Below are 15,121 nucleotides of genomic sequence, written 5' to 3'. Positions count from 1 at the left end.
TAAAGGGACTCTTTGGACAGACTTGAATGACCTGTTGGGATCGTTAGATTTGTCTACAAGTTCTGATGGAACAGCGCTTCAAAAGATCTTTATCTTGACTTTTAAAGTTAAATATAGATTCTTATTTTAGTATATTATCCAACGTTAAGTCATTCAGTAGCTGCTTAGTGTAGTGGGTTTTTCCAGTCCTCTCATATGTTAGTGCTGTAGCTCATTCATTTACTGACTGCTGTTTTTGCCTGTTGTGTCGTCATCATCAACATGATGTTGAGTAACTTCACCTGATTTGAGATATATTTCAAGTAGCTCACGAAGTAGATATGAAGATTGACTTTCCAAACCTTCATTACAGATATTAAATACACTAAATATATATATATATATATATATATATACTTGAGAATTTGAGTTGGAGTTTTGCCTCGTGTCCTTCCATGCACTGTCCTTTTAAATGTGAAAACTTTATTTTAAAGGTGTCGACCCTTTCTGCAGACATGTAGCCTTGTTCCTTCAAGTAAGGAATCAAATCAAACACTGGCTCTGCTTAAAGTTTCACACATGGTGAAGGATGGCTGACGCTTTTAAGATGCTATTCAAAGTGCAATGTAAGCAAACATCCGTTGAATTCTGTTGTACTTGAGCGTTTATGTTGTTTATGTTTATGTTAACATGTAGCCACCAAAATATTGTCAGGTTTTTGTTTTGCACTTATCTCACCCCTGCTTCCAGATCAAAAAGTGTTGCACCCTGATGGAAATATTTCACATGAAGAAAACCAAACTATTTTTTGGGGCTCTGTAGAGAGGAGCACTGAAGCTTTGAAAGTTGACTGGTTTTTGTTATTTTCCTGGTGGAAATTTTATAAGGCTTCTTTATGCATTTGATAAACACTCAACACTTTGTCTATGCACATAAATGACTTATTCCCCTCAAATATCGTTCACATATGTGTTAAGGAAGCCTTTACACTGATTGATCCACATGATGGGTGTAGCATATAAGATGTCTGAAAACCTACACAATTGGCATATGTTGGGATTCTCACAATGCAAGCCCACTCAGGCGGGGGTAAATGCTCAACCACAGGGATTTAAACACTTTTCTTTTTTTTTTTTAAATCTAAAGGGACTAACCGTTTGTGAATAGATGTTCTTACTATATCTCTTGTTTCAGCTTGTGAAAAATGGAAGCAAAAACGGGAGTGTTGAGGTTATATTTTTAAGTGTATTATGCAATTTTTGTAAGATTATCAGTTCACTGATTTTATTTTTTTAAAGACTGGGATATTGCTGCGTTCTGTCTTGTAATTTTTTTTAGCCCCTCCTTTATTGCCTGCATATCTAACTGAACAGTTGTCATTAATGAACTCTGGACTCTAAATGATCTTTTCATGAATAAATGTTGATCTAAGTTGTTTTTGTTCTTTTTCTGGTGGATAGACCGTTAAGCCATGTTCACTGCCCTTTGTTGCTGTCTTTTCTTTGACCACAACAAAGAACTGTGAAATCTTTTGAATCAGACATGACATTTGAAAATAAATAAGTGTATTTTTACCCTTGACTATATTGAAATAATGTTGACTTGTTAAGAAGGGATTTTCTTTTTTAATACATGCAGCAATGCACAATGCTCGGACCACGAGAACTCTGCTTGGGGACCAGCATTGACCAAAGTGTGGAGTGCAAACTTGTAGCTGGAGAGGTGTCAGATCGCAACCTGAGCACTGCCAATGTGCCTTTGAGCAAGGCACGAAACCTCACAAGCTGCTCCTAGGCTGCTGCTACATGGCTCTCTATCGCTCCTTTGTTTTTTGCATGTCTACAGCCCCTTTGTGTGTGCGTGGTGCGTTCCCTGTCATGTTTGTGTGTTTAATATATCAAGTGTAAAAATAGTTTCCTCATTGGGCATTAATAAAGTACATTAAAGCTTATTTCTTATTTAGATGGAGAAAAACACCAAGTCAAATAAAATATTTACAATTTATTAATGGACGATACATTAACGTATTAATGTGTAAATGTATTAGTACTAATTTAAATCGCACTGCCTTAAGACCAATAAGTATTTGCTATGCTTTTTGTCCCTGCCGGCTACCGTTCTTCCTGGTGTGGGTGTGGTCAGTGCTGACGACACAAATGATGGCGGAGAAGCGACGCTCGTCTGTTTTTACAAGTTAGAAAACAATACTAGAAGATCGTTTTGGGTTCACATTGTCGTCCTGGGTGTAAATAGCAGCTGGGATGCTGTATCAGAATGGGAAATCTTTTTGGAAAAAGGAAGCACACGCGTGTGACTGAACAGGACAAGGCGATTTTGGTAATTATACAGCTAGCTTACCAGCTAGCTAAGTGTTGTTATTAAGCGCGACACTGTACTGTAGTTCCTTTGAAAATGAATTTCAAAAGCCTTTTAAAAGCCTTTTACTTACTGGCTTTAAAGCGCGGTAACTATGCTGAGTCTGCTTAGCCTTGGGCCAAGCAGTGTGTACTTGATGTCGTGTTAAATGAAACGCCTCTTCTATCTGACAGTAGTAGCGCTTCTCATTGCAGCAACTGAAACAGCAAAGGGATAAGCTGAGGCAGTATCAGAAGAGGATAAACCTGCAGCTGGAGAAGGAGAGGCTTTTAGCCAAGCAGCTGCTGAAAAATGGCAAAAAAGAGTGAGTCAGACTGAAAACGTCAGACAAATATTGCTTTTGAACACTTGATTTGAAAATATTTCATTCAGTTGTCACAAAACCAAAAGTTTCTTTCATTTATTTCAGTAGTGTGATGGGATATTCCCGCCGTGTGTCATGGAGCGGATTGCTAGACTTTTTTTTTTTTAGGATTTTTAACTTTCTCAAAGAAAGTTTCAAACATCCCAGGCCAGGTTGCAAAGCTCTTCCAGGGGCATCCCGAGGCGTTCCCATGTCAGCTGGGAGACTAACACTAACTATTGTGTTCTAGAATGAAATGCCACTATCAATGGTATATTTACCCAATTTGGAAACCTGTAGAGCTGGATTTAATGTGAGAGAATATCTTCCTCTGTGATTTCACTTTATTTTCTATTCCAGGAAAGCGCTCCTGTTGATAAAAAAGAAGCGCTACCAGGAGCAACTTCTAGACAAGACAGAGAACCAGATAGGGAACCTAGAGCGCATGGTGAGTCATGGGAGGGTTCGATTATGTGGTTCTTAGCAACAAGGTGAAACTAATAGTTCCTCTTTTTTTTTTTTCAGGTTCAAGACTTGGAGTTTTCTCAGATCGAACGGAAAGTCATTGAAGGGTTGAAAGTTGGAAATGATTGCCTGAAAAAAATGCATGAGGTGGGCGATGGCGAATTCAGCGACTGATGCAGGATGACACCCTTTACCGTTGAACCCAATCATTGATGAGCTCTGCTTTCCTTCTCTTTAGGTGATGTCTATTGACGAAGTGGAACGGATTTTGGATGAAACCCAAGAGGGTATTGAGTACCAAAAGGTGAGTCCCCCCCCTGCTGCCACAAAAAACACTGGATCATGTATTCACCCTTGGTTTACTTGCTTGTGGCTGTTGCTAAGGAGATAGAGCACAGAAGTCCAGTCGTCCCTTTGTTCAAGACATTGAGAGAGTGTGTGTGTGTGTGTGTGTGTGTGTGTGTGTGTGTGTTCTACGTGCATTCTAGCTCACGTTGTGAAACTGCTATGGGCATAGCGGTTTTACCACTTTTTCAATGGCCTTGTTTTGATCATTGATTTTTAGCGAATGCTCATTTCAGCTTTCAGAGACAACAAACAAATCTGACAGAATGGTTTTAAATATGAATCGAGTTAATATCATGCATTTGTCATTTATTTATTATATTATTACATTATTACAATGAATTCCGCATTTTCCAAACCTGATGACGTTTGTCCAATAGATAGATAATAGAACAATAGATAGTCGGCTCGTCTTATTTCACAGATTTGCCATCGAGTTTCTTTATTTGTGTGGTTCGCTGAGAGACTCGTCATCTTCCCACAGCAAATAGATGAAATGCTGGCTGGCTCCTTGTCACAAGAAGATGAAGATGCTGTGCTGGCTGAGCTGGAGGCCATAACTCAGGTCGGTTTCCTTTGAGTCACTGTTAATATTAAAGTAAAACAAACAGGGCATCCGTTCAGAGGATTTGAAACAGATCCGTCTCTCTCTCTCTCTCTCTCTAGCAGGGAGATCTTGAGCTTCCTGAAGTTCTGTCGGATGAGCTTCCAGAAGTCCCAGCAGCCTCGGAGAGGAAACCAGGTTTGTTGCTCCTGCTGTAGGATGACTTGTGTACTTGATAGATGCACCAGTTCCTTAGCATTAGCCGGTCATGGCTAATAAGGACTACAGAAATTCTGATCACACTGTGGGAAATGCCTCATCATGTTTCACTGTTTTTTGATTCACCTCCTTGCTGTATTTGTTTTTTTTTTTTTTTTTTAAGTCTTTCAATCTGTTTTAGTTTCAGAAAAGGAACCATCCAAAAAGAAGCGAGAGCTGCTCGCTGTGTGACCGACCTCCATCGACGGAGCTGCAGGAGCTTCTCCATGAGAGAAACATGAAGCTGGAGAAACTCACTCTCTCTCTCTCCCGAGCTTCCTCCATGTTGCCCAGCTGCTCTTCCTCCTCGTCTCATGCTGGTCGACACCTGAAAACACTCGGGACTTGTTCAATGTTGTGACTTCCTCGGTTCAATGGGGGGAAATCTTGATTTTAGTCATCCAGACAATCAAAATCAGATATTCGTGCCTAACCTTCGAGTGTTCGTTCTCGACTTTCATCGCTAATTCGTTCACTTCGAGTGTTCGTTCTCGACTTTCATCACTATTTCGTTCACACATAAATTTTATTTGAATTCATGCATCAATCGATGTAATGATCAGTTCTTCACGGAGTGCAGGCCATTCATAAATGGCTAAAAGATTTTATTGAGTTAGTTTTGTCGCTCCATTTTTGCAATCAAATTTTCATTTGGAAAATGTCGAGGAAAGGTATTCAGATGCCCAGAGAGACAAAGTCTCGTTCTCCCTGTCTCTCATGCACATGAACTTTAAAACGTTTTGTCTCACTGATGGATTAAGTGTCACTTTTTCTTAAAATTAATAAATAAAAGATGGAGCCTATATTTAAAAACCAATGCTTGTGTTTCAGCAGTACAAAGGAATGACTAAACTTTATTTCATTGGGTAGATACAATGAGACTGCATCTCCAGAAAAACAGCAGGAGCAGACAAAGTTTTTTTTTCCTGTAGTTTAGTTGAACTGACCCTTCAGGACATGAAAACCTTTCATTGCAAAGACATCATCCCGGCTGGTGAGCTTTGCCTTTACACACAGGCCATTTGACCAACCCTGGAAGTTCCATAGACTATTCTCTCACTATGATCCATTTTAAATCATCTGCTAGCTCCGTGTCATTGGAGAACGGACTCATCGCATCATCTCTGAGTTTACCTGTCGAGTCCAAACAACAGCTATTAATCTCTTCAAGGTAATAACGTGACTGCCTGGATCTTTACCCAACGCCTTGTTAACGTGGGGCGTGTAGTTATTTCACTACGGATGTAGATGTGTGTTGAATTGCAGTAAGATCGATGGCCTACATTTACGTCCAGCAGTCTTGCAGGACAGACAAACTGTGTCAGTAAGTAAGACACAAGCTGAAAGCTGATCTGTAAACTAGTTTATCTTGTACACAGTAAAAAGGCCGAGTTGTTCATTCTTTTTACAATAAAACTTTATTTCCATTCTCTTGCAGCTGCACTGATTTTATAAACCCACTAGGAGGTGACAAATATGCTCGGAAGCATCTGCAAAGTGGATTGGGTCGTGTTCTTTACACATTATGGGCAGAAGATAAGGGATTTCGTCTGAGACAAATATTCTTCACGTCACACAACATCTGTGTCACATCCTCCACACCTGCTCGAGAGCAGATGCCGTTAAGATCACGCAATAATGGTTTGGAATCTTTCCGATTCCTGCTTTGTCAGACAAGAACAATTCCATCTCTCTGACCCTGTGCAATTTGGTCAAGGCAACTGAAATCCACTTCACAGTACACCGAACTCCTTTTTGAATGAGCCGGCTCCGTTCTGCAGCGTGGGAGTGGGCGACACAGACGAGAGCCTGAATGTCAGAGAGTCCGGATGATGAATCACAGGCGTGGATCTGAGCGCAGGAGGAAAATGCTGAGAGGGCGGTAGTGGGATGATCATGACGGGGAGATCAAATGCTGTTGAATGGATGCCTCAGATATGGAGGTGTGTCCTGCTGCCTACCCAGATTACACCTCCACACACTGTTTAGACGTCAGCTCAGGTTTGTATTGTCTCAAATTTTCATAAACTTCAACTTCATAAAGGTACTTAACTGTCTTGTATTATTACTTTTTTATGATGTATATTTTATGGACTCACACTGAAAGGAGAAGCTCTCCAAACCGTGCACAGTAATGACGATTCTATTCTCAATCAATCTCATCAACTGAAGGACTGCCAAGCCCTTTACAATGAAATCCGGAATAGCCCGGTCCAACACATGCTTCCTGATCAAACTGGGGGGGGGGCGGGGTTTCCTCACCAACACGGTGGCATAGTTGGTAGCGTTGTTGAGGGAGGACTGCGGGAGGGCCCTGGTCTCGAATCCCACTATGGGAGTGGAGTGGGGCAGGGGTGGCGGGGTGGACCCAGGGCACACCTGGGCGGAGTGAACTGGACCGGTCCACTCCACTCCGCCCAGGTGTGCCCTGGGTCTACCCTGCTACCTCTGCTCCACCCCACTCCCACGGCGGGACTCGATCCCAGCGCCCTCAATGGAAAGGCAATAATGCTACCAACACGCTACGGTGTTGGTGAGTAAACCTGAGGCATTAACAAAGTCGTGGCTGTACCTCCGACCAGGTGGGAGGCCCCGCCTCCTGACAGGCCCCGCCTCCTGACAGTCAGCTGGTCCGCGGCAGCTGCGTTGGATCAGCTGATTGAGCAAATCAATTTTTTTTAATTGCATAACAATAAACACATTTCTCTCACTATATCAATCAATCAATCAAATCTTTATTTGCAGACACAATGGTCCAATTAAAAAGCACACACTATAGGGGGCTTGGGGGACAGTTCACCTCTGGGTCTCCCAAAATGGAACAGCCAAGGGTGGGGGGGGCGCCGGCATCAACACTTTTTGCTCAAGTGAAGATCAAACGCACCTGAAACACTGTTTGGCATTCTCACAATCAGCAGACATGAGAATCAAAACAAAAAGCAGATTGTTCTGATAATGAGGCTGAAATGCTTATTTTTTTAATGTCATTAACACCAGACCTAAACGATATCACAGATCATCAGTCTGATTTTACTGTGGAATAAAACGCGTGTCCCTCTGCTTTCACACAGATCCTCCAGCTTTTGTGTCGTAAATTGCCGTTCGAAGGCCTTCAGATTGTGATGTGTCATCAAAAGTGTGTGGGATTCCCCATTCGACCACACACGGCTTTAAAATCCAATGTTATTCCATCCCACACATATCAGCCAGAGTCCACGCACCTTCTTCTTCAAATGAAACTTGTATTTATTTTTCTCAGAAAGGTAATTCACAAGAATTGAAAGCCATCATCATCCGCAAGACTGCAAGTCTCAAGAAATGTGAAATATCTCTGCACATCTGAATATGCTATGTCTGTCTTAATGTCATACCTTTCTTCACAGCACGTAAAGCACTCCGATAGCAAGGCAAATACATTAACAAATGCAAATGGGATCATGGGACTTTAATACAAATGTATATATATTTTGTTTGTAAATGTAACTGAGAACGTAAGTGGTCATGTTTCCTACGACCCGTGGAGGCAGCACCGCCTCTTCACGTTGAGTCCGGCTCTGCGCTCCGCGACTTGCCTGAGCGACTTGCGTGCAGGGACGGAGGGAGGGGGGCCGGTGTGCGCGCAGTGGAGGGCTTTCCTATAAAACCAGGGATCCCACGGTCGGACGCGCTCATCTCTCGGACGCCACAGACCGGAGCTGTTTCATTTCTCAAACCCCCCCCCCCCAAAACACAAACCATCTCTGCGCTCACCCAAAGGAAATCTTCAGTTTATGGTTCTGACCGACGCGCCTCGCAAGGATGTCCCGGACCGACGAAGTGCACCGTATAACGGAGAACGTCTACAAGGTAAGACGGACAGTTTGGTCGTTTGTCCCCCGGCGCAGGACGCGCGTCCTGCCGCAGACGCACACCTGCGGATAACTTTGACCCACGGAGACGTGGACTCATGTCCTTCCTTGTGTCTTACTTACTGACAACAGTTTGTCTGTCCTGCGAGACTGCTGGACGGGAACGGAATGCAGATCTCCTTTGTATTTTATTTTATTTTATTAAGGTCGTTTCAATAGATTAAAATGAGCGATAAAGTGCAGAATGAAAACATTGATTGGTGGGGATGCGCGGTAAATTAATTGGGTTAATAGTTTGCGTTGACTAATTGAATTGACGGTCAGATCAAATTGCTCACACGTTTCAGGGATGATGGTCTGAATTCGGCATCAGCTGAGTGAATCCAGATGTAGAGGTTGAGCGTCTGTGTCCCACAAAACACATGCAACGGCAACAACAAACAAGTAAATCCCTCAGATGTAAATTGTGAGTGAGAATGAGTTTTGAGTTTCCACTTAGGACCCCAAATTGTCCATGTGACGTGATGATGACTGAATGACTGGATGCCTTCAGCTAGAAGGAGCAGGTCTAGTAAAAAAAAGAAAGAAAGAAGGGAACTCTTATTTTGCTGTTGACCCCAATTTATTTTAAACAAATTCTAGTTCAGAAGAAGCTTGCTTCAGGTTAGAAGAAGGGAAGAAAGGAAACCAAAAACCCACTGCTGCTCCATCCCAGGAAGCATTCTGAACAGACCAACACGCTTTGGAAACGTGAAACTAAAGACAGGCTGAAGATGACAAACTCTCAGGTTCTCCATTGTTATATCGACAACAAAGCTGCTCTTTGAGCAGAGGCAAGAAGGCGATCTTCATCAGCTTCAAATGCACTCGGGGGGGGGGGGGGGGGGGGCAGCTCTCCAGGTGAGGAGCGTTTCAGCACCACACACCCGAAAGAAGGAGCTTAAGAGGCTTCGTCGTGCAACAGAGGTGTTAGTGAATGGGAAAGGGAGAAGTGCACTCGCTGCTTATACTGGGCCAAAGGGGGGGGGTCACTCAGAGTTCTCAGTTCCTTTGTTGGAGAAGGGGTTTTGTGTAACTTTACAACAAGTAGGCAACCGACGAGTGCAGTCTTTCTCAAGTAGACCTGAGCCTCATGCTGATGGAGGTTAGTCTGGCTCGTTTGAGAAAAACCACGCAAAGAGGAGGAGCTGGAGGCGGAGCAGGAGAAAGCCCACCAGCATTAGATTAGTTGCTATGCACACACCTACTTACAGTTGGACAGACTAAGCAAACAATTATGAATAAAAAAAGACACAATCCTTATCTGGAGCTGAGATAACATCCCTATTCAAATTAAATAGAAACATGGGAGAAAAAGCTGTCGCCCTTAGGAGGAGCCCCCCCCCCCCCCCCCCACCCCTCGTAAGGTCAAGAAGAAAATGCCATCCTGCAGAAATACATACAGCGGTGGGGGGTTCTTCCTGTCATCAGCAGGCTGCATCATTACGGAGTCAGCAGGAGCGACGAGAAGCAGCCGGTGCCGGATGCTTAAGTTGGTTGGCGTCGCGGTCGATGCTGCAGCAGGAGGGGCCGCCGGGGCGATTTGGAGCCGATCCGATGAGGAAGCCTGGCCTTGTGTGGAGCGGCGTTTAGTGCCGCTAATAAGTCCTTATTTATTCATGAAAGGCATTGAAGATGAAGAGGCCCAGCGGTGCCAGCTCATATTTGTCAACTCTCAAATCTGTTCCTCCACCGAGGAGTTAAGGTCCTATGATGCGTGCGTGTCATGCAGCGCAATGACACAAAATGCTGAGCAAGAATACTAAAACCTATCACATAATCCATTGTAGCTACATGAGGCGGTTCATGTTGTCTTTGTTCGACTATTAACCGCCAGAAACACAATCACTCAAACGCAACAGTAGAGGGCCAAAGCCTTGACCTTATTGCTTTCTCGTTTCGAATATAATGTTGGATGACTCATACCGGCGGATGAAGTTGTGTGGGCAGTGTCTCACGAATGTGTGTGTGTGTGTGTGTGTTTCTCCTGTCAGCGCTCATATTGCAGTGCAGGGCGGCTGGCACTGTATCTGGCTTTGCAATTTCACAGCAGCATAAAAGAAAAAAATGGAATTAATTCTACCTTCTTCTCGGTTTGGTTTGAGATGAGTTGTGTGTGTGCGTGTGTGTGTGTGTGTGTGTTGCCCACTGACAATATGGGTAAACGTTTTTCCTCAGGTTGTCACAGTTGCTCAACAAGCACCATCTGTATGCTTGTATAGGAGTGTTGTTCTCTCAACATTGCTGCAGGCTGTTTGTTGAACGCAGCTTGAATGTCACCGCGAGGCCGGTTTGAGACGTCTCCGTTGATTTGTGATGGAAGGAGTGGATTGTCGAGGGATCAGCCCTTCCATTTAATTTTTTTGTGCTCTCTTCATACATGTTGCTATGGATACCATGGCCGTATAGTATATTAACTTTATTTCCGATCAATACTGGGGATCTAGCCAAATGTGCTTACTCCATAACCCCAAGCATTTTCTTCAGCCTTTCAGCAGCATCAATTTTGCTAATTGATCGGTGGATAAACAAAGACAATTTAAGATGCCTCTTTGGGGAAAAATTAGATTGGAGACAGAGATAAGAGGATATTTCCTCACTTCCACAATTTGAGATTCTCAATCTTATCTGGCAAGCCTTTCAGCAACACCCCCTAAAATGGTTCTCATCCATATAAATGACTCTTTAATACCTAACGGCAGAAGGCATTGTTGCCACCCAGCATTACATTGCATTGAGATTGCTGCCAGTCTGAACTCCCTCAGTGGTGTGGTGGATCTTTGCAGCACTGGTTCTGTTTAATGGGATAAAGAAAATACACATGCAGAACTAAGTTTATCTAAGATGCAGCATGCCAACTATTTTCTTGCGTTTTATGAGTTAGTCCTGAATCCATAGGAATACATGACTATAAAGACGTGATTGTTAGTTATTATTTGCATTGATTGCTTTACTTTAAGACAGTTTCCAAATCGGCATTCCAGAAGACATCAGCTCAGCACAGGTGCAGGACTGTGTGGGTTTATTTCTGTTACGACGCAGCTTTGTCAGCTGTCGCACAACATAACTGTTGGCATCTGCTGTGCGGATGCAGCATGCCAGCAACCTTTAGCGCATCTGTAAGTTATCCAACGGGAGCTGGAGGGAGATGGGAGGTTGGCAGGGGATGAAGGGGAAGTCATTGGGCTGGCTCTCCAAAGAGGGAACGAGAGGAGAAAGGATGGAGCAGAGCGAGGGGACAAAAATGTTGATCCCTGTAATTAGACTGAAATTATGGTGCAGTGTGTGCATGTTTAATTTGGGCTACAGGCTCAGAGCGGCATTTTATCTGGAATCTGAAGTTTGAAGGGAGAAGGGAGAGACATAGATGTGCAGCCACATTGTCCTTTGCACAGGAAACGATGCCAAATGGAATCTCTCTCTGCCCTTTGGCTTTTTGAAAGCCATTCTCTTGCCAGTAGTATTTGTGAATGGACATGAGTGCCGAGCATTGCTCATTCACTTGTGTGTGTGCAAATGACAAATGGGTGGTGCAGCTCAAATCGGTTGAAGCGACAAGGACAGCCTCTTCTCACACGAGTGCGATGGAGGCTTCTTCCCTTTCGCCTCCTCGCTCTCGCCAGCTTTCGTGTGGTATGAGCCAAACGTGAGGCGAATGACGATGGGTTTGCCCTGTGACAGAGGGGAATTCCAGCACTTCCTTTTGTGGCAGCGGAAATGCCCCCCCCCCCCATCCTTCATGTCTCTGCAAGCAGATAAGGGCTCATCTGAAAGGGAAATTGGATGAGATCTCAAACACACACACACACAGAGCAGATAGGGACTGAATTTCCATCTCCCGAGGGCGTTGAAGCAATGCGGCTTTGATGACTGTCACACTGGCTGAGCTGAGGAGAATAATGTCCGTTTCCGAGGAACACAATAACGAGGAGCGGCGGCAAAACACTAATGGACACAATGCGTGCATCAGCTTTTCAATCACACACGGTTTATAGTGCAGGGAGGGTCTCCTATACATAAATAAATATCCGGACGTATATGCAGTTCTGTAAGGGAGAGAGGCCCGAATTTAATCTGGAGCACGGCTCGCAGGTTATGAGACGGGGTTTGTCATATGTTCACACTCACAAGCAGCGAAATGTGACGACTGAGAGTCACCTTGAGCTGTGAGTAGAAGCCAAACAAACCCTGCATGAGCCTTTGCGGTTTCCAAGGCGACCGCCTGGTGCAAATGACCTTTGGTGTTTTTTTGGTGCACGTTTAATCAAGTTGACCTTCATATCCTAAGTTCACCCACTGAAACTGCTGACGTTTTTATTAGGTGAAGTTATGGCAGTGATATGTTTTCCAATTTTCTTCCAGGTGATTTAGATTGATGTCTTTAAAAAACACGATGCCGAGGTGATGAGGATTGGGGGAGCGAAAGCGGATAAAAGAAAGAAAGAAAAGAGTTTGGATGGTCCCGGTTGTTCTGGTAAACTCCGCCCACATGGTACCTGCCAGGTACCCCCCCCCCCACACACACACACACAGCAGATCCTGCGAGAGCAGGGGGCAGCAGGTTCTAATGCTGCCGCACGGTCGGCTCGGATTTACAGTAATTTACGCCACAACATGATATAAACCTGCTGCTGTTTATGGAGGCTCTGACTCAGCTCACACACTCCTGGCTCCAGCTGACACACACACACACACACACACACACACTGATACATAGACACAGACTGCATTGTCTTAACTGCCGTTGCAGGTCACAATGAATTTAATGCTAATTGTTGCTCTTAGCTTTGTGCGTTTGGTTGTTACGTGTGTGGGCAGTAATGAGTTATGCCATGCCTCAGCTTCCCCTATTGACTGTAAGTGGCGTTCTTATGAAGCCTGGGAGGAACAACCAACGGCAGCCCACATAAGCTCACACAGCAGACCCAACGGCTGATGAGGTATGCGTTTCTCCTTCACCCTTGCGTCCCTGCTCAGCACTTCAGCTCGGTTGATCAGTCGCTGCTCGAGGTCCCAAGGCGCCAGCAGAAGTTCAGAGGGGGCAGAGCCTTCTCTGTCGCTGCAGCAAAACTGTGGAAGAGACTGACTGAATGTACTTTTATTCCTTGGCACTCGAGGCGGCGTGACGATGTGGCTTTATTTGTTCTATGCTTATGTTTTCTATATTTTATTTATTGTTCTCCTGTTCCAGTTATTGCTGCACTTTGCGTCAGCTGCGGTTGCTTTAAAGTGCTTCATAAATGAGTCCTGATCAAGTCAAGCAGCATCCTCTGTTGGAAGTGATTATTTCTCTCTGTCAGGCCAAGGCAAAAAAGTTTTGTGTGCCAATTTTGTGTTGTTGATGGCACAAAGTCTGCAGCGTCAAAGATGAGCTTCAGCTTCATACCTTGTCATTGGACCGAACTGAAACATTGCCTGTCTGTAGTTTACCACCCAGAAAGCTTCTGAGTACACGCCTAGCATCCGCCCATTCACACAGCCGCTGAGTCACAGCCGCTCCGTAACCATGACGACCATGTTTTCCATGCTGTTTTTGTTTGTCTGACTTTACCAAAGGCAAAACCACGAAGCAGACGCTCATGTTATTCTCACACACATTCGGAACGGTCTTATGCATGGTGCGGCAGAGACAAACGAACATATGGAGGACCCGCACTTTGTTGTCAAGTTATGAGGGCCTGTTGGTATATTGGAGTTTACCAAGTCCAAAAGAATAACCCTTCTGCAAGGAAAAAACCAAATGCTCGCTCCTGCTGCAGAAAGTGGTGCCACGTCATGGCCGACTGCCAGCACAACCACACACACACACTGACGAATACACATAGCATTTAAGTAACATGAATCAATATTTCATTCCAGAGTTATACTTGCACACATACATTTTTCCAAGGTAAATATATGACTTTCCACCCATTACGCTTTTGGTGAAATGGAAGAGAAGCTTGTTTTCTGCACTTTGTGAGAATAAATAAATATTTCAGAAGCGGGACAGAACAACAACAACCACCGTGTCCGCTTCGGATGGATCTCGTGCGAATATGTGACGCAGCATGTAGATGTTCGCGCGCTTTCAAACCAGCTGCGGGACTAGTTTGATAAATGACTCATTTGTTAATTATTTCTTTGTGGAGGGAATTCTTTAAGAGTCTAATCTTAGGATTGCTATGATTCCAAACCTTATTTATTGAGACCTCTTAAGACCAACTTGCGTTTGCACGTCTTCCTCAAAGAGTTCATTCTCCTCTCATTTTGAGTGAGCTAATTATCAGGGAAGATTGCACAATGTTTATTGTGATTATCTCTGCAGTGGCATTTCGTCTGTTCCTGTCAGTGAGCCATGCAGTACATAAAAAACACACACGATGCATTGGTAAGTCTATATGGATTTATTAAAAACACACCTGTAGTAAGAATCTATTGGCGTTTTAAAGGAAACAAACATCATCTTCATCACAGTGTACCTCCATGTGCCTGCTTCAGCAGAGAATAATGTTGTTCTTAGCTTCCAGATAGTTAATTCACTTGTGTTGCTAAGAGATGGCAAACATTCAAGCCCCCCCCCTTCCCAAATGCCACAGCGTGATAAGACAATCCCCGCATTGTCATTGGGTTTTGCCATTTAACTGGGGAGGTGATTAGTGAGTCAATTAAAACCCATGACTGACGCACACACGCAAAGCGAGACAAAAGCGTTCCTTCAGCGGAATGCTAATCAGCCTAAATCCATGTTGCAAAAGGAACAAACTCAGCTGACTGAGTGTGGATTAAGGCAGGACAGCTGAGTTAATGATCCTATTAAGATTATCCTGTAAAGCAGGGGTCCCCAAACTACGGCCCGCCTCCACATTTGGCCCGGCCCCCTGAACAAGAAAATGAAAAAATACCAGAGACCCAAAACATTTTTCCCTTTCCATACTATATGAG

At 44.1% G+C, this 15,121-nt stretch overlaps 2 protein-coding genes across 2 annotated transcripts in view; both read left to right on the top strand.

The window, feature by feature from the left end:
* The first annotated feature begins 2,115 nt into the window (after nucleotides 1-2,115).
* Nucleotides 2,116-5,732, top strand: chmp6b (charged multivesicular body protein 6b). The gene is made up of 8 exons (XM_068754398.1): nucleotides 2,116-2,316; nucleotides 2,550-2,659; nucleotides 3,059-3,146; nucleotides 3,224-3,310; nucleotides 3,402-3,467; nucleotides 3,993-4,073; nucleotides 4,175-4,250; nucleotides 4,453-5,732. The coding sequence occupies exons 1-8, from the start codon at nucleotides 2,254-2,256 to the stop codon at nucleotides 4,500-4,502; spliced, it is 621 nt and encodes a 206-aa protein (XP_068610499.1). The 5' UTR covers nucleotides 2,116-2,253; the 3' UTR covers nucleotides 4,503-5,732.
* Nucleotides 5,733-8,080: 2,348 nt separating this feature from the next.
* Nucleotides 8,081-15,121, top strand: part of LOC137910422 (BAR/IMD domain-containing adapter protein 2-like) — a 30,976-nt gene continuing 23,935 nt past the window's right edge. Inside the window, 2 exon segments of the mRNA XM_068754859.1 lie at nucleotides 8,081-8,101; nucleotides 8,103-8,156. Coding sequence (XP_068610960.1) covers nucleotides 8,081-8,101; nucleotides 8,103-8,156 — 75 coding nt within the window.

The sequence above is a fragment of the Brachionichthys hirsutus genome, chromosome 21 (genome assembly GCF_040956055.1).
Source record: "Brachionichthys hirsutus isolate HB-005 chromosome 21, CSIRO-AGI_Bhir_v1, whole genome shotgun sequence".
NCBI lineage: Eukaryota > Metazoa > Chordata > Actinopteri > Lophiiformes > Brachionichthyidae > Brachionichthys > Brachionichthys hirsutus.
The sequence above is the reverse complement of the archived record's forward strand: the minus strand, read 5'-3'. Positions and strand labels throughout refer to the sequence as shown.

Bases quoted from the DNA above. Each gene is read 5' to 3' on its own strand.
- chmp6b (XM_068754398.1), top strand. From the start codon at position 2,254: ATGGGAAATCTTTTTGGAAAAAGGAAGCACACGCGTGTGACTGAACAG. The intron at 3,147-3,223 runs GTGAGTCATGGG...TTTTTTTTTCAG, and splicing joins TAGGGAACCTAGAGCGCATG to GTTCAAGACTTGGAGTTTTC. The intron at 4,251-4,452 runs GTTTGTTGCTCC...AATCTGTTTTAG, and splicing joins AGCCTCGGAGAGGAAACCAG to TTTCAGAAAAGGAACCATCC.